At 41.3% G+C, this 21474-nt stretch overlaps 1 protein-coding gene across 3 annotated transcripts in view; it reads right to left on the bottom strand.

The window, feature by feature from the left end:
- Positions 1-21474, bottom strand: part of PPFIA3 (PTPRF interacting protein alpha 3) — a 56236-nt gene that overhangs the window by 19193 nt on the left and 15569 nt on the right. For 2 of the 3 annotated variants that reach the window (XM_063300932.1, XM_063300934.1), the window contains exons 3-15: positions 16181-16282; positions 14853-15017; positions 12880-12954; positions 10646-10726; positions 10026-10244; positions 8809-8955; positions 8427-8561; positions 8165-8248; positions 6793-6924; positions 5812-5874; positions 5504-5583; positions 4906-4969; positions 589-773 (exon numbers count right to left, since the gene is read on the bottom strand). In XM_063300932.1, coding sequence (XP_063157002.1) covers positions 589-773; positions 4906-4969; positions 5504-5583; positions 5812-5874; positions 6793-6924; positions 8165-8248; positions 8427-8561; positions 8809-8955; positions 10026-10244; positions 10646-10726; positions 12880-12954; positions 14853-15017; positions 16181-16282 — 1532 coding nt within the window. The remainder of the gene's footprint in view (positions 1-588; positions 774-4905; positions 4970-5503; positions 5584-5811; positions 5875-6792; positions 6925-8164; positions 8249-8426; positions 8562-8808; positions 8956-10025; positions 10245-10645; positions 10727-12879; positions 12955-14852; positions 15018-16180; positions 16283-21474) is intronic. The other variant, XM_063300933.1, reaches the window with a different exon arrangement.

The raw sequence follows: 21474 nt of genomic DNA, 5'->3' as shown, positions 1-21474 counted from the left end.
TTGAGATCGGAATTTTGGTTGCTAAGTGAAATGGTCATTAAATGAATCTGACCTGATTTTACGACCTTTTTGTGGCGGTTGTTAAGCGAATCACTGCAGGCATTAAGCAAACCACAAGGTCATTAAACAAATCATGCAGTTCCCCATTGATTTTACTTGCCAGAAGTCGGCTGGGAAGGTCAAAAATGGCGATCATGTGACCACAGGATTCTGCAATGGTCATAAATGTGAACTGGTTGCCAAGTGCCCAAATTGTGATCACATGACCACAGGGACGCTGCAACGGCCATAAGTGTGAGGACCGGTCATAAGTCAGTTTTTCCAGCACCATTGTAAGTTCGAACTGTTACTAAACAAATTATTGTTAAGCGAGAACTACCTGTATACAGATTTCCTACTTTAGGGACTGGGGCATGTGCTGAAAACACTGGACACTGTACTTAGGGAAAGCCTTAAAACTATGAAATAGTTTCAGGAGAAAATGTAAGGCACAAAAACACCTGGGTCAAGCAGGCAGGAACAGAGAGCTATAATTTAGGAAAACAGTGGTACATGCATGCTGCTCCGTGTCTGGCCAGGACAACTCACTTGATCTCTTTGTTGATGGCTTCCAGCTGCTCTTGTAACATGATGGCCAAGGTCTGCACATCAGCCTGTCCGCTGGGAGACAGCAGGTCAGCTGAGCTGAACAGAGGATCACGCTCATCCTCATCTGACCCATCCAGCCCACCCTCAAACGAGCCTCCAGCTGCCTGCTGAGCCCGCTCCCACTCCTTAGATGGAAAAAACACCTGTCAAGGAAAAAAAGGATCATAAGAGAAAGTGTAATCCAGTTACCCCACCTTTCTTGGTTAGTTATTAGAAAGCAGGAGTTACAAACGACACCCACCAGAACAAAGATGTCCATTGCATCTTAAAATGGCACTGAAGTCCCTGCACCCCACCCCAAAATTAAAAACCATATTTCACAAGATCATCACATGAAATTGTAGAATTCCATTCTAAACTGCTCTTAGGGCATGATCTTGAACACAGAACCATAATCTGCCTCATGTTATTCCATATCCTGCTCTACAGGAATACCGAGGAGAGATTTTGACCTTGTCTATGACCCATTTTCATGTACTTGAAAAATGCTATCATAGCCCAGCCCGCCTTCTTTTCTCATCCCCTTATTTCTTTCCTTCTAAGGCTTCTCTAAATCTTTCTTAAAATGTGGTGCCCAGAACTACATGCAGTATTTGAGACTGGATCTGACTGATGCAAATTGTAGTGGAACTATTATTTCCTGTGAGTTAAAACGTAAACTATTGATGCAGCCTAAAATTGGATTTACCATTTTTGGTGGTTGTGTCACACTGCTGACTCACATTCAGCTTGTGATCACTTATAACTCTAAGAAGTTCTTCACCTGCACATTTCATTCCTATTTCTATCCCTTGTGCATTTGGTTTCTTTTCTTTTCTTTTCTTTTTTGCATTTGTCTCTAAACTTTCATTCTCTTTTATTTTTCAGCCCACCTTTCTAGCCTACAAAGAGCATTTTGAATTCAGCTTCTGTTTTCTAGCTTATACCTTATTTTACACCCTTTTGTATCATCTGTTGATGCACGATTCTAGTACAAGAGCTTATGAAATTCAGCAATATCACAAGAGCTTAGACAGTTTGAAAAAAATGAATTCAGAAGGAGGGGTATCTGGAGCCTGAAAAAGTTGATGATTCCTACCACATAGATATGGGAAACGCCCATAAGGGCTGCCCAGCTTCAGCAGGTAGCAGCAGGCCCATAAGAGACATGACTAGCTTTCCCCAATTGCTAGTACTGTTTTGCTGCAACAACTCATTCCTCAAAAGTGACATCAAAAGAGACTTACCAGGTGTGTGTCCAGCAGCAAGTGGAGTACAGAAAAAAAGGAAGGGAAACAAAATAACAGTGAGGACAACATGGAAAATGGAAAGCAAAAGATTACAACCACTGTTACATTCTATGCACCCTATTCTCTAAAAGCAACATCTACCTACTTGGGTTTGGTACTAACTTCTCTAGGTGTGCTACCCATTCTATGGAACCAATATCATTTCCTCTGGAATCTATTATTATTTATTATTTATTTTATTTTATATCCCGCCTTTATTATTTTTATAAATAACTCAAGACGGCAAACATACCAAATACTCCTTCCTCCTCCTATTTTCCCCGCAACGACAACCCTATGTCTAGTTCTAAATATCCGTGCATCTCACTGAACCATGCAAAGCTCAGTGAATATTACAGCACTTTTTTTCAGTGCCCTCTGCTTAGTTTCCCCATCTTAATAGTTTTAATGATTGCTTTTTCAGTTTAGTACATCCCCCCAACATCATCACTGCCCATAAATCAGCTGTTATTGGCAATTAGGTATTCTCTGCTTAGCTAAGCAATATAAAACCCCAAATCAATATCCCCTTATATATGAAGGGTTTGATATTCTGCAGGAAAGTATAAAAACAAATACTGTGTTTGTATAATTACGGGTTATGGGAGATTGGATACCCATTATTTATTTCAGTTTAATTACACTCCTTAGGGAAAAAATAAATACTTAATTCCAGTGTATGATATGCAGATGCAGCAAGACAGCTAATATGCCCAGACTATACAGTGTGTTGTCTGATTGATTCTAGCTAGAAAGAGCACCTAGGAACCCCAAAACACATCACTTTTTACCTCCGTGATGGAACAAAAGCAATATTAAATGCTCCTAAAGCATAAGTAATCCCGATATATCTAAAATGCAGAAATGACATGCAGATTCCTGGGTCCTTTAAGAGCCCTTATAGGAGCCCTTTCACATTCTTCATCCAGCATCCTCCCATATTCTGTTGCAGTGAGTGGACTAGATCTAGATATTAGCTGCATAAATCCCAGTGAAATCAATGACAGATTAGTTATCTCTCAAGCCCCACTGATTTCATCAGGCATCAAGTGTGACTGACAGAATAAGGGCGAGAAGGAAGGGTTGAGGCAGATTTAATTCCCAGCCTTGCTGACCCATCACTTTCCCCACTCCAGTGCCTTCCAGATGCTGCCTGGGGCTGATGGAGGTTTTAGTGCAACGTATCGAAAGGACACCTGTTGGGGACATCTGCTTTAGAGTCATGAGCTGGGAGAAGGCAACGGGGAGTGCTTGCCAAGAAATTTGTCTTCCTTGGATTGCTAAGAATTCAGAACTACTGTGATCAAGACTTCTAAGAAGCATTGCTGAAGTATTCTACAAGGAACTGCAAAATTCAGGATTATTTTTATCTTAATAAGCAAATAGATGTACTCTGACTTTCTATCATTTACCAGTGAAAGAATTTACCTAAAATCAAAACCATCAATAAATATAAAAAAGTATCTATCTATCTATCTATCTATCTACCTACCTACCTACCTACCTACCTACCTACCTACCTATTCCGTTTAATCATATCTGATTCTCAGAGCCTGCCTGGACAAGTCCCTGCAGTTTTCTTGGCAAGGTTGTTCAGAAGTGGTTTGCCATTGCCTCCTTCCTAGGGCTGAGAGAGAGTGACTGGCCCAAGGTCACCCAGGTGGCTTTGTGCCCCAGGCAGGACTAGAACTGACGGTCTCCCAGTTTCTAGCCCAGTGCCTTAATCACTACACCAAACTAGCTCTCAATACATAATATAGCAATCCACACATTTCTAAATACTAAGCCTTAGCTTTCAATCTAATTCCAGACCAACACATGCATAGGTCTTACCCAGAGTAAGGTTGGGAGAAGAAGATGAGAAAGATGTTACAATCTCTGGGCTGGCATCTCACTCTCTCTATTGTGTTGTGATATACATGTGTGTACCTGTGTTCTACATGTATTTTTGAAGAGTTGACCTCAGAAGTTCCTTGCTAGGTCTGCACCAAGAAATAACCATGGAAAACACTAAAAACCTACTTCAGAAGGCTTTGCCCAAAATGGTTTCGAAGAGCTTAGCTTCTTTAGGTTGTTAACAGGGGAGGCTCCCTACAGAGCTACATGGTCTAATTTGACACTTGTCTTTAACCATTTGTTATAAGAGGGTCCCACAACAGTTGATCTTTCAGCATCTCTTTGCTTAGAAAGCTAGTGATTAGCAACTGTCTTTTACCATGATCTCTTGATAGTGCTCTCTAGAGCAGTGTTTCTCAACCTTGGCAGCTTGAAGATGTGTGGACTTCAACTCCCAGGGAGTTGAAGTCCACACACCTTCAAGCTGCCAAGGTTGAGAAACACTGCTCTAGACCCTTCATCTTTTAGATTTCAGGTAACCTTTAGCATACTTCTGCTTTTTTTTTTTTGCACTTATCATTTTAATCTGCTAGTCTGCAATATTCTGCTTTTAGTTCCACAGCTGGGTTACAGAATCTTACCACAGCGATCATTTTGTACCAGTGACCCATGGTTTGCACTATTTAAACTTTTCATTCTTTTTCTGGATTGCTGCCCATAAAAGATGCCCTGCCTCTCATACTCCTCACACCATCACAGCGAGAGTTTCTCACCTTGGTTCCATTTCACTGGCTGCCACTTTGAGGACAGCCATATTCTGGGAATGATGATGTCATATCATAGGTTCGCACTGCTAGAAATTAACATGGAGGCCAAAATATAAGACCGTTGAGTTTATTGTAACTCATGCCCAGCATTCCTCAATCTGCTGAACACCAGATGTGTTGGAACAACTACTCTCAGATTTTCCAGCAAATGGGAATTTGATAAAGTAGTCTCTTCACATTTGGAGGAATTCAGGTTGTGGAAGGCTGTTCTGAGCAAACATCTAACACCTTGCTAATACCATTTCAGAACTCCCTGATGACCCCTTTCATTTTGGTTCAGTTTTTTTTTCATGAACTTGTCAATTGTCAACACAGCAATTCCATACCTTGGTGGCCTCGTCCTTGACAGTCCAGCGCCCCTTCTTCGAACGTCTTGCCACACCAGCACTGCTGTAAGGGTCCACGTGGGCCCCTACCGGCAGCATGGGTGCTTGGGAGTAACGCAACTCCAGCACACTGCCTGGCAGAGACCTCCGTGGAACAGGAAAAAAGAACTGTGAGCAAGAATGACCAGGGAAGAAGAAGATCTTCTCCATTCAGGTTCAAGAGCCCCCTTTTTACATCAGCCCCTTTTCTATTAATGGCCCAGCCTAGAAAGACTCTTTCCACCCTTCAAGAAGTTGGGAATGTTGTAATCTTGGCATAAAAGACCATCAAAGTATGGATGTGAGAGGAACTTTAAAGGAGTAAGACAATACTCCTATACTACTATAAAAGGCATGTTCTAGATATAGAACACCTTTCCTAGCTTTAACTAAAAGTAATAAAATAATTGGCTGGATTTACAACACTGAAGACTAGTCTAGAACGGGCTGGGAATCAGTGGTTCAGTTGTGGGAACCCAGCCATTATCTAGCACAGTTTGAGAACTTGATAATTGGGAATGAACACTACTTGGTTTCTGAGAGCATGAAGCCTCCTTACCGAGAATAGGTAGAGACTGGGCGTCCACGTAATTGGTCTATTTCCATTTGCATCCTCTCAATCTCGGCCAATAGCTGCTCCTGCAGGACATGGCCAAAGGAGGTGATCAGTTCTGGAAAGCAACCTAGAGACCTCAAAGACTCTATCATACCCTTTAAATACTTTGGGAAACTTTCCTCGTTCTAACCCCTAACCCAACCCCATACTTCCCCAACTTCAACATGTTTCTCTCCAATTTTGGACTTTGAGATTCTCATCATGCCCCCAACCCCCGCTGCTGCCCAATTCTCAGTTGCTATCTGCCTCACCTTGTTTGCCAGTAGCTCATCCTGGACCTTCTTCATGTTGGCAATTTCCTCACTTAGCGTGTTCTTGATGGGGGTAAAATGAGAGAAAGGGAAAAATTTAATGAGAGCAAGAACACTATGACAAGCCTCTGACAAGCCAGTCATCATACTCTTCCTCCATATCTTTCCTCTACTCCTAAATGGAGAGCCAACTTGCATTAGAGAGCAGGCTGGGAAACGAAAGATAATCCTAGAACTCTCCTCTCAAGTGTTTTATGACCACTTCTAACTGTTTTCCTGTTACAAACCCCCACTGTCATGAGCACTGATGGTGAGCAGGAGGGGGCCCCTATCCAGGGGGGAAAACGCATGCGTAGTAGCGAGGAATTGAGCAGTCATTCAGAGACACAGAACAGACCCGCCTTGACTTTTGGGGTTTATCCGTATGGGTTTTCTCACGCTTCTTCAGTTTGTTAGGATTTTCTATCTAATGTAGCAGTAATAAAAAAACTAGATACTTATTCCTCATCTCAGCGTGGTTCCTGCCTGTTAGGACACCCACAGCAGCCAAAACCCCATGTAAGATTACAGCTCTCAACTGACAATCAAAGGCCTAAGCAGCCTCAATTGCTGGCTCTCAAAATGTTACAGTTCTGGGGTTCCTTTTATCCAAGAACCTGGATGGTCAGTCCCTTTAGCGACTAGAATAAAGGCTATCAAAACAAAATGAAAACCATCCACAATGGCCACTATGAGGTTTTGTTTTGTTTTTTGCAGTGGTTACTATGCTTTTACCCATAATGCCCTAGATCCAAAACATCCAGTAAACTGCATTTTGGAAAAATGAAGACCAGGGTTACAATCTTCTGTTTCAAGGTACAACTCCTGGGCTCTGGCAGTTCCTTCAGTTGGATTCTCACTCAGCTGACCTACAGATACAGGATAGTTGATTCACACTGGCTCTCACACCACAAATCCAGTTACACCTACGGAAACATGTACCTTCTCCTCCAGCGCCCCCATTCTTTCCTTCAGGTGCAACTGGAGACGTTCATTGGATTCAGATAGTAGCTTATCGACTGTTTCTGAGAGGCGCTTGTTGTGTTCATCATTCATTTTCTCCCTTTGGCGTGCCTATTTTTCAAGAGAGAGGGCAAAAGTAGCCAGGATTACCTGGAGGTCATTCCACCATGCTACTGTCCTACCCTCTGGTCTGTAATCAATGAGTCCAGCTTCATCACACCTAGGATCCCTCTTTTCCGTACAGGTAGTTGTCAACTTACTATCACAACTGGGACTGGAATTTCCATCGTAAGTCATTGCAGTCGTAAGTCAAGTCACCATGTGACCAGACCCAATTTTACAACCATTTTTACAGCAGCCATTAAGTGAATCATTGCAGCCATTAAGCAAATCCAGCTTCCCCAATGGGTGTTTTTTGCTGAAAAACGGCAAAAAATGTCACAAAACACGATCACGTGACCCTGGGATGCTGCAACCAGTCATAAATGCGAGCCAGTTGCCAAGTGCCTGAAATGTGATCATGTGACTGTGGGAGGGTTGCAATGTTTTGTGACCCTCAGAAGTGCTTTACAGGCCATAAAGCGCCCATTCCGAGGCTGTCATAACTTCAAACGATTGTAAAACAAACGATCGTAAGTCGAGAACTACCTGTATACATTTCCATTGTGTTTTAATGTCTTTGTACCATTCCCCATGCATGTGAAATAGAAGCATCAGAAGCTGTCTTGTACCAACTCAGACAGTTGGTCCATCAAGCATGTTACTGTCAATACTGACTGGGAACAGCTCTCCAGGGATTTGGAGAAGTCTCCATTGTTTCCAGTCATATATGGGATTGAACTTGGAACATTTTTGAGGCAAGGCATGTGCTAAACCACATTGCTACAGCTCATTAGCAATGGCCTGGCACCTCTGTGTCATGTTCATCGTTCCAATGTTCTGAATACATCGTAACGTTTCGCATGTCACTTTCCTGATCCGTGTTTGCTGGGTGGAGACTTCCAGCCGTGCCAGGCTGTAATCTCCTTGCTGTAACTGTGGAATGTATGTTTGGGTTATGGAATGTGTTCAAGGTTACTTTCTCAGGCCGATGTGGGCAACGGTTGCTAACACCTGGGAGGGGGTGGTTGCTAAGCGCGAGCGAGGGTGGAACCGGGTCTGAAGCGAGGGTTTTTAGTTTGTATTTGGCGCGCTTTTGCTCATTCTCAGCTTTCTCTGTATCTGCATACTATTCTTTCAATAAACCAGTTATCCTTAAGCACCTGCTTGTGAGGCTGAGTTTGTCAGAATAGGCAACCATTACACTCTGGTGCCCATCAAATTCCACCCAGTTTTTCACTCATGCCCTTACCCGCTGGAGCTCCTGATTCTTCTCTTCCAGTTGGGCCTCAAGCTGACGCAAACGCTCCTCAAAATTGCCATGCCTCTCCTCTGCCTAGAATAAGAAGTGAATGAGAGAATTAAGTCATGCTTTCTTTTTCTTAGAACTTGGAATCCTCCCATCTCTCCCACTTCCTTTCTTTCTCTGACACCAGCAGTCAGTGTTTCATTGGCCATTCCCTCCCTACATCTCTTGATGGCAGGTTCAGTTTCTTCCCTGTTTTGCACAGTACCTTGTTAAGGGCAGCTACTCGCTGGGCCAACTGGGCCTCTATCTCAGGCAAGGTCTCAGCCTTCTGAAGAGTCTGCTGAAGTTTCTGCTTGGCATCTTCCAGCCAGTCTTGTAGCTGCCTGTTTTTTTCTTCACTCTGCATAGGAGAAACAACTACTTTTCAAGGGTTGTCAAGAAACAAAGCCCTGCAAGACAAGCCATCATACAAGTATTACCCACTAGTAGTATGCAATGAAAGGCGGGGGGGGGGGGGAATGGGCAACTTCTGACTTATCTGTAGGATATGCAAAATGTGAATATTAAGGACAACCAGACATTAGCAGGGACATACTGGGGCCAAGGTAATAGATAGAATGGACCAAAAGGCAAAAATAGGAACTCACTTGTCTGTAGAGGGACTCCTTACTGGCCAACTCATTCTCTAGCTTGTCATTGACATCATGAAGGGACGTTGCCTCCCGCTGAGCACTCAGGTAGCGTTTTTCTAGTGTGGTAATTCGTTCCTCCATGTCTTCTCGCTGAGCTAATGCCTGTTACCCACACCACATAAGAGAAGGAAAGGATGAAAAAATGGCAGGGGGTGGATAGTGCCATCCTTTCTCCCATTCTCCGGAAACAGAAGAAACTTCTGCTGAGATCCTTCAGTTACTAGTTATGGGTGAAATTAAGATTCTCTGTGTCTTATATCTTATATTACTTTTAAGTGAATTTGCCCATTACATGCAAAAACTATACATTGCATGACAGGAAGACACTTGGTGTAATGATGTTGTTTGTTCAGCAGATGGGAAAAAATGAGTTCAATTCAGTTTATGGAAATGAGTTCACAGTTCCACACCAAATGCAACTATCAGCCCACCTCTTAATAATTTTTACTGTTCTTTCTCCGCACTTTCTAAAATTCCAAATGTGTCATGAGTACTGATGGCGAGCTGGAAGGGGCCTCTATCCAGGGGGGAAAACACATGCGCAGTACTGAGGAGTTAAGCAGCCATTCAAGGAGACACAGATCAGACCCACCTTGACTTTTGGGGTTTATCTGTCTGGGTTTTTCCCACGCTTCTTCAGTTTGTTAGGATTTTCTGTCTTATGTAGTAGTAATAAACACTAGAGACCTACTCCTCGTCTCAGTGTGATTTCTGACTGTTAGGACAAAATGATTCCATATTCTACATATGGATGCCACATAGCTTCATACATTAACCTTACATTATTTGCTATTGTAACACCAATCCTTTTTCAAAAACTCCCAATACTATATTGGCCTCTTCCATTTTCACAACCCATTATTGCCATGGGAATCCATCTATTGAGTAAGATGTTTTTCTGAAAAACTCTCTCCGAATGATTCCTACCCTCTGAAGTTCATAACCTGAGACATTTGAGTAATGATTTATCGCAGATGGGTCCATTCTGGTGCCCTCCTGATATGTTTAGATTGCAATTCCCAAAGTTCCCAGTCTTTGGCCATGTTAACTGGGAAGTTGCACTTTCAGCACACCCAGAAGGGGTCAGATTAAAGAAGGCTGGATTACTTGATCTAGATAAGAGGCAGCCTGTCATAAAGTAGGCAGGTGGAACACCAAGCATTGCCTTTTACCTCCTTGAGGTCCCTTTGTAGTTTGGCATTAATCTCTTCAGATTTAATAAGATCTCGTTGGGCCGTGGCTAACTCTTCCTCCAGTTCTGCCATCTGCCGACAGAGCATGGTAAGTCTTTCTTTCAGCTGGGATAGTTCTCCTCTCTGGCGCTCCAAAACCTCCTCTAGCTCTGATTCCCGACCCCCACGCCCCAACTCAAGGGTCCCAGATCCATTGGCCTAAAGAATAAAGAAAGTAAAAAAAAGATCCATGTATTATAAGTTAATCCTGTTTATGATATATACATCAAGTCTCCATCCTCTCCCCACTCCCTATGTTCATTGCATAAGAAAACAAAATACCTCACCATTATTTATCTATCTATCTATCTATCTATCTATCTATCTATCTATCTATCTATCTATCTATCTATCTATCAAATTTGTCACCACCCATCTCCTCTCACCAGAGGGACTTTATGGATTTCTATGGAAGAAGCTTCCACAACCCAATAAAAATTTTAAAATGTCTCCATTAGTGAACATGTGTGCTTGATCTAATCAATTTTTTAAAGTATCTCTCCATAATTTCTTCCCTCCTTTTCTGCTTCCCTTCAAATTTGCCTTCCAGAGCCACTTACACAAATCTGGGCATCTCCTTCTTTGTTGGGATCATCTAGGCCGGATCGGCGTCGGGCAAGCTGCTCTCGAAGGGAAAGAGACTGCAGAGAGGAAGGAGGTAACGAAATTTTTAAAAACAAGATATGTAGAATTGCTTACATTTAATTTTAATAAATGAGATGTAGGTGGCAAGACAACCCTTTCAGCAGTAGTGAAGAATCTTTTTAGTATGGAGAATATATTGCCAATATTATATACTGGTTACTATGCTCCACCATAAAATATTATATCCACGCTGTTTCACTCTCATGAATTTTCATCCAGATGCTGAGACTGCATCGTCTCTCTACTGGTGTTATCTAGCTCCCAAACACTGGTTACTATTCAGAGTGGTTTCATATAGATATTAAATAGCATTGGTAACAAAGTAGTGCCTTCTGGCACCCCACAGTATAGTTACCAGGCTGTGTAGTGCTACCATAACCCAATACCCTATGAAATCTTCCCTGCAAGTTGCAGTATAACCACCATAAAACAGTCCCCCCAACTCACAGAGATGGTCTTCAAGAACATCAAGTTCAGTATGTGGTGGAAATCAAAAGCCACTGAAAGATCAAGCAGGATCAACAAAGTTGCATTCCCTCTGTCTTTTTTTTGTAAGAGGTCACCTATCAGGAGTCAATATCTATCCCAAAACTGAACCCAAACTGAAAAGGTTCAAGACAATTGGTTGTCCTCCAAAAAATATCTCCAGCTGCACAGATTCCAATCTCTCAAGCATCTTGCTCAAAAAGGATTTGTGACTGAACAGTTGCTAGCTAAAATATCGATATCCAAGGAAGGTTTCTTCTAGAGTGGACAGATTATTGCCTCCAGCAGTCTCACTCCATCACACAAAGATGCATTCACTCCTCCCTGGATCTACCCAGTCACCCCCATCCACTCAGCTATTTCAAATAAGCCAAGATAAGCAGGGATCATATGATTGTGTGGTAGGCTGAACAGTGATACATCTTGTCCATGTTTCCAAGTCTCAAACTATATGTGAATGTTATATTTTCAAGGGAAGAGTATGCAACAAAAGCTTGACAAAATGTGACCAAATTCACCAGATGATGATCTGACCATGACAAAAGGTAACCATAACTCAACACTCTAATATCTAGGTTACTTCTCTCTCAAGGTGAGGTAAAATCTAAGTCACAGGTGTACCTCATTTTATGTGTTAGGTCTAATAATGGTTTGAGACAGACTCATACAGTAATTGTCACAGAGATCATGAAACCTGTTCAGAGTACCTCAGGATGAATGCTGAAGTCCCCCAAGATCACTGTCCTAGAGTTTTCCAACCTCATACTTGAGACTACTGCTGTAAGTTCAACTCAGGGAAGCTGCTGGGCAGCAGGATGGTGGTTTAGCAACAGTATCCCTAGCCTGTCTCCTTGACCAAGTGCCAGGTAAAAGGTCTTCAAATCTTTCCCAGGTTAGAAAGGCTTTCTGGGGAGCAAGATAGCATTCCCATGGCCCACAGCACCTTCCCTGCTCTTACCCCCCACAATCTGGATAGATGCTACACTTGATTGACACAGCTGAATCAGCTCACAACACCTACTCTGCCACCCAGATCTCAGTAATGCATACCAGGTTAGCTTCTGAATGGATTTTCATAAGGCTCTAAGCCAAAGCCAAACCATTACAGCTTAGTGCTACATATGAACTGACCTCTAAGGTCTATAGGCTGTATTCCCAATAACTACTTGTATCATGGCTTCAGGGATGAGATAGGCCACTGAACTGAATTTTTGAGAAAATGCAGTTCTGGAGCTCTAAGTGCAAAAGCAGTGAGCCTGCTATCAGATACTGTATAGCAGTTGAATGGAATAAATAAACACCTTTCGCAGCCTTTGATATTTTTCCTCAACAAAGTGTCACAGGTACCCACAAGCAGAAACAGAAAGCAAGCTCAAAGAGTGGATGCACGGACCTGTGTATTAAGCTTGGATCTCTGGAAAAATTCTGCAAATATATTAAATAATTTGTTTTCAAGCAATAGGCCTGCAGCAACAACCCAACTTCCACTATATTCACAACACACAATGAAATCCCCAAAGTCATAATTCTTTCGTCAGTCTCAACCACCACTCATGTGAAATCACTGATGTTCAAAGCATCCCCAGATCACATCTGTATGGCACAGTGTATTTCTGGAACACTCTTTAGGTGCTCATAATATTCCTGAAGACCTCTTTCATACCTCTTGATTGGACATTTCCAGCTCCTCCTCCAATACTGCAACACGCTCTAGCGCCACTCGCAGCCGTTCTCGAACCTGCCATATATCAGAGATAGTTGCCATTAGTGAAGAAACAAAGGAATAGCTGGGTTTCTGGGTGAGAAAATGGTAAACTAGTTGTCTCCAAAAGAGTGGAGACCGACAGACCGGTGGTAAGCATAGTCCAATGAAACCTCTCTGGACAAGGAGAGCATGAGAGATTGCCCACTGATGCTCCAGATGGCTGCTCCTCGCAAGGAGACTGCAGAAAGTGGTCATCCCATGGGTCTGAGTGCCGGGAGACGAGGAAAGCCATCAAGCTTTCAAACGTGGCGGAACCTTTAAGGACAATGGATTTATCTAACCTCACTTTCTAATCATTTTTGGATTTACAATTATTTCACAGTTAAAAGAGGTCTTCCAAATAATAAGTTTGAAAAGCTAGCTATTAAGTATAACCTATCTTAATTATACTTCATCCCAAAAGAGAAGAAAAATTAACTAACAGCTTAAAGAATTGAAAGAATATAAAATAAATCAGAAAAAGCTAAATAAGAATTTAAGAAAGTTTTAAATGAATTAAGGGACCAGACAATTTTGGAATATTAGGACTTTTGCTAAGTCTTTTGAAAAACTGAGTGAACAAAACAATATTTTTGTGGGAACATGAATTGTTTAGTCTATTAGGAAAGAGATCATTGGTTGAAAGTTGAAAATAGGAACAAAGAAACTTGAGACTTTGTGAATACAGAAATGGGACACTAGAGGAACTAAAGTTCCAGGCAGGACAAAGAAAAGTGAAATTTACAAAATGACACTCAGAGGTATGATGCTTGAGACATTTCAAAGGATCTTTGAAGTACTGGGAGAGAAACATATAACTAAACTGACAGCAAAAAATTCTGCACCTGTAAATGCATTTTTTGAAGAAGATTCTAAAGAAGAAATAAAAGATGTGAAAGAGAACAACATGGAAGAATTTATAGACAGACAGGACGAAGAGGTAAAACAAATCCCAGCTGATGTAGAAATATTGGAAAATAAAGAAATTGTGGATTATAAAACAGAGATGATCATCAGAGTGGAATTACAAATGATAAACCAAGAAATGAAGATGGGCAAGGACTTATTGCTGGATTTACAAAAGATGGTTTTTAAAGCCTTGAAGAAAGTTTTGAGGAAGGAAAGTCTGAATGGAGATTCAATCCTACAACAGCAACTTGATGAATTAAAGATTAAGATTGTCAGAAGCAAAAGAAAGGAATATAAAGTTGACTTGTTTGATCAGGGTTAAAATAAGAATTATTTCCATAAAACTCTGGAAACCCTTTATGGACTTTTTTGCTGACATTTGGACAGAAGCTACAATGATTTTTGGATTTGTGAATGGATAAGGGGGCGGGTATGGGAAGAAGTGAATTATTTATGTAGTCTCATAGGAGGTGGGGAAATATTAATTTGCCTGTACTTGTTGCAAGGAAGATTGGGAGTTGCTTCTTTAAATATTCTTTTTTTCTATCTCTTTTTTCTTTTCTTTTCTTTCCTCTCCTCTCTTCTTTTTCTTCTTTTTCTTTTGCACCTTGTATTTCTTTTCTTTCTACTCCCTTCTTTCTTTCTGATTTCCCTCTGTATTATCTTTTAGTACTGTAAAACTCTTTAATAAAAAGTATTTTAAAAAAATAAAGGAATAGTTATGCCTTCTCTCCTAATATAAGTGCCTCTGCTTAACCCTTCATCCACCTCGTTTATGCATCTTGGGAACAGCTCAGAATAATTCACCCAATTATGTGCTGCTTAATATAGTGGTGGCTTTTGCACTAATTTTAGCCAGCAACACAGCTGAAGTAGATGCCCTCAGGTTTTCAGAACAATACAAGTAAAGCTCCCTGTCCCCACAAGCTAGGCATCTGGGACAAACTCTCCCTCCCGGTTCCCCCAGTCAATAGTTCTTTCACCTTCTCATCCAGAGCCTTGTGGTGTTCAAAGAGTGACTTGAGAGCCTTCAGCACCTCCACCTCACTGGAGACGCCAGCTGGGGACTGAGCCTGACGCTTCACTACTGTCATGCGAAGGGAACGCTCATGCCGGGATACTAGGCATTCCAGATGCTCTAGCAGCAGCTAAGGAGAAGCAGACAGATAAGGAAGCTGAAAGATTGAGGGAGATACATTTTTGGCTCTGTAGATGGAAGGAGGTCAAGTACCAAAATCTTCAGAGTTACAGGACACGATGCAAATGTGTATTTGTTTTGCAGAAATAATCTCCTCCTCCCTCTTTTCAAACAGCCACTTCCATCAGTAGATAACTCAGGGCCAGGATGGTGGGATTTTCAAACAGACATGACAGAAAGGCAGTTTTCCTATCAGATACTGAGACAGGATCCACTGAGAAAAAACAGCTCTTGGAAGCAGAAGGGGATAAGTCCTACTCTAATGGGGGAGTGTGGGTGGGGAACCCATCAAGAAGATCATTTCTTAATGAAAATTAAAGAAACAAACCAGTTTAAAGTAATGAACAACAACTAATAAGTAAAATAAATAACAGACAATAAATAATGACAAAAAGTATCTCCTTTTGCCTGTATACACATCTGCATCAAAATTATTTTTGTGTGATGTTTTACCAGTGCACATATACAGTCAGATATGGTGTAAGAACATGACAAGGAAAGCAAAATTGATTTGATGGTGCATATGGCTTCATCCCAATTATTTAGCGTGGTATTTAGGAGCACGCATGCCTATATCAATAATACAGCGCACAAAAGTAATCTTGTAAAATATGTGGAATATATCAACATTCCTTTTTTGGAGGAGGGTTGTTTTATGTCAATAAATGTACTAGTTATGTGGAGGATAGTAGGCTGAGGGTGGGGGAAACTGTCATATAATATTAACAATCAATATACAAGAATTTGGGAAGTTCTAAACAAAACTGAAAAAAATTGTATTCCTTCTAGATCAGGGTTTCTCAACCGGGGTTCCGTGGCACCCTAGGGTTCCGTGAGAGGTCACTAGGGGTTCCCTGGGAGATCACAATTTATTTAAAAAATTATTTCAAATTCAGGCAACTTCACATTAAAGAGGTAAGTTTCATTCTTTATTTTTAGTTTAAGAACACTGTTAGTGCATATATACAGGCCTACCCATGAAACAAGTATAATAATTTTGTAACTTCTGGCCTAGATTTGAGCCTGAATGTGCAGGGGTCCCCCGAGGCCTGAAAAATATTTCAAGGGTTCCTCCAGGGTCAAAAGGTTGAGAAAGGCTGTTCTACCGCTTACCCGTGTATTGTTCCGTTCTGCCTTTAGCTCTGAGATCTCCTCCTCACGCTCTGACAGTTGTTCCCTACATAAATTCAACTCCTTAGTAAGTGCTGCAAATTCCTAGTAGAGAAAACAGATAGTTGTGGTGAAAAGAAGCAGTGAAGGGGGAACAGAATTAGTTTGGTCTAGTGGTTAAGGTGCTGGGCTAGAAACCAGGAGTCTGTGAGTTCTAGTCCCGCCTTAGGCACGAAAGCCGGCTGGGTGACCTTGGCCAGTCCCTCTCTCCAGGCCAACTCACCTCACAGGGTGTTGTTGTGGGGAAAATAGGAGGAGGAAGGAGAATTAGGTATGTTCCCTGCCTTGAGTTATTTATAAAAATAATGAAGTTAGGATAAAAATAAAGTAAAATTAAATAAATAAATAAATAAATAAATAGTACATGTTATGGTATATTGGTCTCCTTGAATAAGTCCCTGAGCTGAGGAAATGTCCTTGTATTTTTATTTTTTTCCTGGCATATTTTATATTACAATTTGCTGGCAGCTTTTAGAACCTCCCTGAGAGCCACACTATGGGGGTGCATGCAGTTCTGGAAGCTCAGGTTGGGCAGCTTGGCCTTGATTATAAACTTGCACTTTGTCTTGGACATGCAAATGGTACCAGAGCATAAGTAAAAGATTTGAAGTGTGTCATTGCGTACAAAGAGTAAAAGGCAAAATATTCCAAAACACAAAATTGCGTCACAATGGAGAAAAGTCTAAACAAAGACTGTGCAGGATTCTAATGATTACATTTCATGAAACACCAGTAATCATTATCCTGTGTGATAAAGCATTTATTCCTTCGTCTTTAACTTTGTTAGTTAGTTAGTTAGTTTACTTTTGGTTCTCTAAGCTAGAATTACAGCAGTCCATTGAAAGTGGGGCCGTATATCTTCCATTAGATGCTTGAACAGAATGAACTGAGGTATTTGTTTTGTTTTGAAACCCTGGTGTAGTGGCAAAGCAGAAGACCATTGTATTTGAGGAGTTTAAGTGGCATATTTTGATTTCTCCTTCATATTAAGAAAATGCTAGAGTTCATTCTGAGCTATGTTTAACCTGCTTGTTATTTCACTTTTACTTAGAAGTTGGGGGGGGTTGGGGAGAAGAGAAAACCCAAAGATGGTTTACGTTAGCCTTAGCTTATCTGTATAGCTTCCCAGGCTCTTGGATTATGTCATAAACAGGTGCCCCAGACCCTGGGACCTACTTAGTCAAGGTCAGATCCTGCAGTCTGAGTACCATGGAAACAGAGTCTAGAGGTTTTAGGGCCAGACTTTGATAGCCTTAGGATTGCCTCTTGAGTTTGGAGCTTGGCCACAGACCCTGGTGCCAGGTGCTGTATGCAAAACTGGCTTGGGGACTCTCCGCTATCATTTACGGGGCTCCAGACAGCTGAAGTGAGATTTCTTATCATCTGGCTTGATCTGCTTTCTTGAGTTTCTGTTTAATTTGCCTACCACAGTTAAACAATAAAGCTTAAAGTCTCCTTACTTACTGGTGTGATCATTGTCTCTGGATCTAAAAGAACCAATTGTCTGGGCACCTGATCAGTGCCTGGATACTTAGCAAAACACCTGGGCTCTATACCTTTCAAAATAACAGGGAGAGGAAGCATGAAGTGATGTTTAATAAAACCAACTTCAGGTTTTCTAATGGAATTTTCATTTGAGACAGTACATTCTTTAGCCACTAGGTGGAAACAGACAGGCATATGGACCAAGTTTGTTAATTTATGGAGAAGTTCATCCTTTGATTAGAGAAAGTAGCCTATTACTTATAAAGCAGTGGGGTCTTCAGCTTTTGAAGGTCCATCCCAATCTAGTACAACACATAGAAAAAATGGGATGGACAATGTTTTCGAAACCACTGGCTGGATTCACACACCCAAGTAAACCATAATTTCTTTTAAATCGTATTTTGTTTTACTATAGTTTACTGAATAAGCCACCATGCTCTGGTTCATGCATAGGGCTATACCATAAACTATGCTTTACAAACTGCAGTGGCTGAGTTCAAAGATACGTCCAACCCTATTTCATGGTTTAAGCATAATGTGTAAACCCATCCACTAAAGCAGCCCAGGGAAAAAAATGAGAAGAGGAAAAGTCAGATTGGAGCATCAGCATGAAGTTATATTTTTTTCATCCAAGTATCATTGTAACAGGCTGAAATTTCCCTTCTTCATATAAAGCAAAACTACTATTATGCTCACAGCATAATGACTGATACCAGTATTATGCATATTTTCCTAAGCAAAGCCAATATGTAGCAGTGCTGAGTTCTGGGAGGACAATTTTGATCAAGAAAGCAATGGTGACAGAAAAGATTAAGCACAGTTACCCCACTGTCACTGCTCCAGTCAAAACTAGCGGACACAGCTGCTTAAGTCTCTTTTTAAAAGTCAGATCCAATCATGGTTTTCTGCTTTAATATCTGTTCTGGCCTGTTATGTAATGAAGGTAAAATAGGATGATGTCTTTAGTTTCCATTCTCAGCTAGGGATGATAGCTGTAGTTCTGCATTTTTGTGGGGCACCAGGTTGCAGAAGCTAGTCTATTTCAAATGAATGTACTGCAACTCTTTAGGAGTATCAGTACTATAGGAGAACAAACACTGGACCAAACTGTTAGTGTATTCCCTAAAGACAAACATCTTTACACAATTCTGAAGGAAAGAAGCCTTTGGCTTAATAAAGAACACACAATACATATTCTTTGGATATGTCTAACTTTTTCCTTCAATGTCCTCAGAATGTTTCTATTAAATTTTTGGTAGCTGCTTGCTTGCAGTGCTAAGATCTGGGTGTTTGTACTCATGTACTTTAAACTAGGATTCTGTCCTCTTCAGAAAGAATCCAACTCTCTCCTGCTCCTTATGCCTTCAGATGCATTTGTCAGATGTGTTTACAGAGTATTCATATACTGATTTACTCACTGGTTTTTGTGCATCTTCCTCATACCTTCAGGTAGATTGCCTGATGTTTTACAAAGCATCACTTGCAACTGCTTCAGTGACTGAGGGAGCAAATAAATGCATAGTCGGTTGGTTGCACAGTCAGCCAAAAGTTTAAACTGGATTTGGCATTTTTGTCCACCTATCGAGTCTTTCCCATGGACATGGGATAGGCAGATGTTGTTTGATGATGTTAAAGGTATTGACACAGGATGTAAGCTGTTCCAAGTAAAGCTGCCTTTTGCAATTGACTAGTGGTGGTTTTGTCAATGCCGTTGGTGTTCAAACGGTGCTCCAGATGTTTTGGAATTGCACCCAAAGTGCCTATTACTATTGGTACTATCTTTGCTTTCTTTTGCCACAGTCGTTCTACTTCTGTTTGCAGGTCTTCATATATTGTGATTTTCTCCAGTTCTTTCTCTTCTGTTCCGCCATCTTCAGGTATTGCAATGTCCACTATCCAGACTTTTTTGTCTTTCTTATCAACAATTGTTAAGTCTGGGGTGTTGTATGGCAGATGCTTGTCTGTTTGAATTCTAAAGTCCCAGAGCACTTTGGCTTCTTCATTTTCTATTGCTTTGTCTATTTTGTGGTCCCAGCAGTTCTTGCATGCAGGCAAGTGGTATTTCTTGCAGATATTCCAGTGTACTATTGTTGCTACTTTCTGATGCCGTTGTTTGTAATCAATCTGTGCAATCTCCTTGCAGCAGCTAACCAGGTGGTCCACTGTTTCTTCAGCTTCTTTTCAGTGAAGGCATTTGGTGTCTGTTGCTGCCTTCTCAATTCTGGCTTTATATGCATTTTTTCTGAAGGTTTGGTCTTGTGCAGCCAGAATTAGCCCCTCTGTCTCTTTTTTCAGCTTTCCTGCTCTTAGCCATTGCCAGGTCTTGTTATCTGCTTTGCCTGCTAGGTTTTTTTATGTACTGGGCATGTAATACTTTGCCTTGCCATGTCTCTTTTCTATTCTTCATTTGGTCTTTCTTATAGGCCAGTTTGGTCTCTTTGGTATTCAGTAAGCCTTCATGGTATACTAGGTTCAGTGCATCTTCTTCGCTGTCCTTCAGCTAGTCTTCCAATGCCCTTTTTTCTTCTTCAACTGTCTGGTGTACTTCCAACATTCCATGCCCACCTATGCTGCTTGGTAAATAGAGTCTGTCAATATTGCTGCATGGATGAAAGGCATGATTCATTGTCATTATTCTTCTGGTCTTCCTATCCAGGGCATTTAGTTCAGCTTGAGTCCAGTCCACTATTCCAGCTGTATATCTAATGACTGGAATTGCCCAGATGTTAATCGCTTTGATGGTATTTCTTCCACTGAGTCTTCTGATGTATTCATTAATAACCTTCTTCTTGACTTCAGTGTGCTTGATGTTGTCAGCCTGAAGAATGCCCAGGTATTTGTAGTGATCTTCTTCATCCAGACTCTTGAAGTTATTTCCATAGGGCATCTTGATTCCTTCAGTTTTCACTATTTTCCCCCTGTTTATGGTAAAGGTGGCACATTTGTCCAGTCCAAACATATTGTCCATGTAAAGGAGGTGGGATAGCCTGGCAGATGTTTTTGATGTTTGATAGCCATGGCCTGAGTTGTTCAGTATTGTTGACAGAGGAATCAATGCAATAACAAACAGTATTGGTGACAATGTCACCAATGTTTTAAGGAGACAGTGAGTCTCCTTAAAAGATTCCTCTCGATGTTAACCTCTCCCAGTCTATCTCCATTGACCAGCAACTGTGTCTTCCACTGTGCCATTGACCTTTGCACAGAGCTTCTGATGTTTCTACTGACTCGTTATTGTTAGGCACTTGATTATCCAGTTATGGGGCAGGGAGTCAAATGCCTTCTTTTAATCAATCCAAGCTACATTCAAGTTGGTCTTCCTTCTATTACAGTTTTCCAAAATCATCTTGTCAATTAGGAGCTGGTCTTTTCTCCCTCTGCTGTTTGGGCAGTTTCCTTTCTGCTCAGATGGAAAGAGCTTGTCTTCAACTAGATGCTGTTGGACTGCATCAGCTACCACACCAGTTAGCAATTTGAAAGTTGTTAGTAAGCAGGTAGTTGGCCTGTAGTTGCCTGGTGCTGCCCCTTTTGTTGGGAGCTTTCATTATCAGGTAGGTTTTGCCAGATGTTAACCAATCTTCAATTTCACCTCCTTGCAGCATGTTGTTAAACTGCTTGGCAATGAGTGGGTGCAGACTAGTCAGATGTTTCAACCAAAAACTATGCAGTTCATCTTCACCTGGTGCTGACCAGTTCTTGATCTTCCTTGCCCTTTTCTCCACTATTTCTGCTGTTATTACAAGATCTTCCAT

This window comes from Candoia aspera, chromosome 4 (genome assembly GCF_035149785.1).
Source record: "Candoia aspera isolate rCanAsp1 chromosome 4, rCanAsp1.hap2, whole genome shotgun sequence".
NCBI lineage: Eukaryota > Metazoa > Chordata > Lepidosauria > Squamata > Boidae > Candoia > Candoia aspera.
This window is presented reverse-complemented; position numbering and strand designations above follow the sequence as displayed.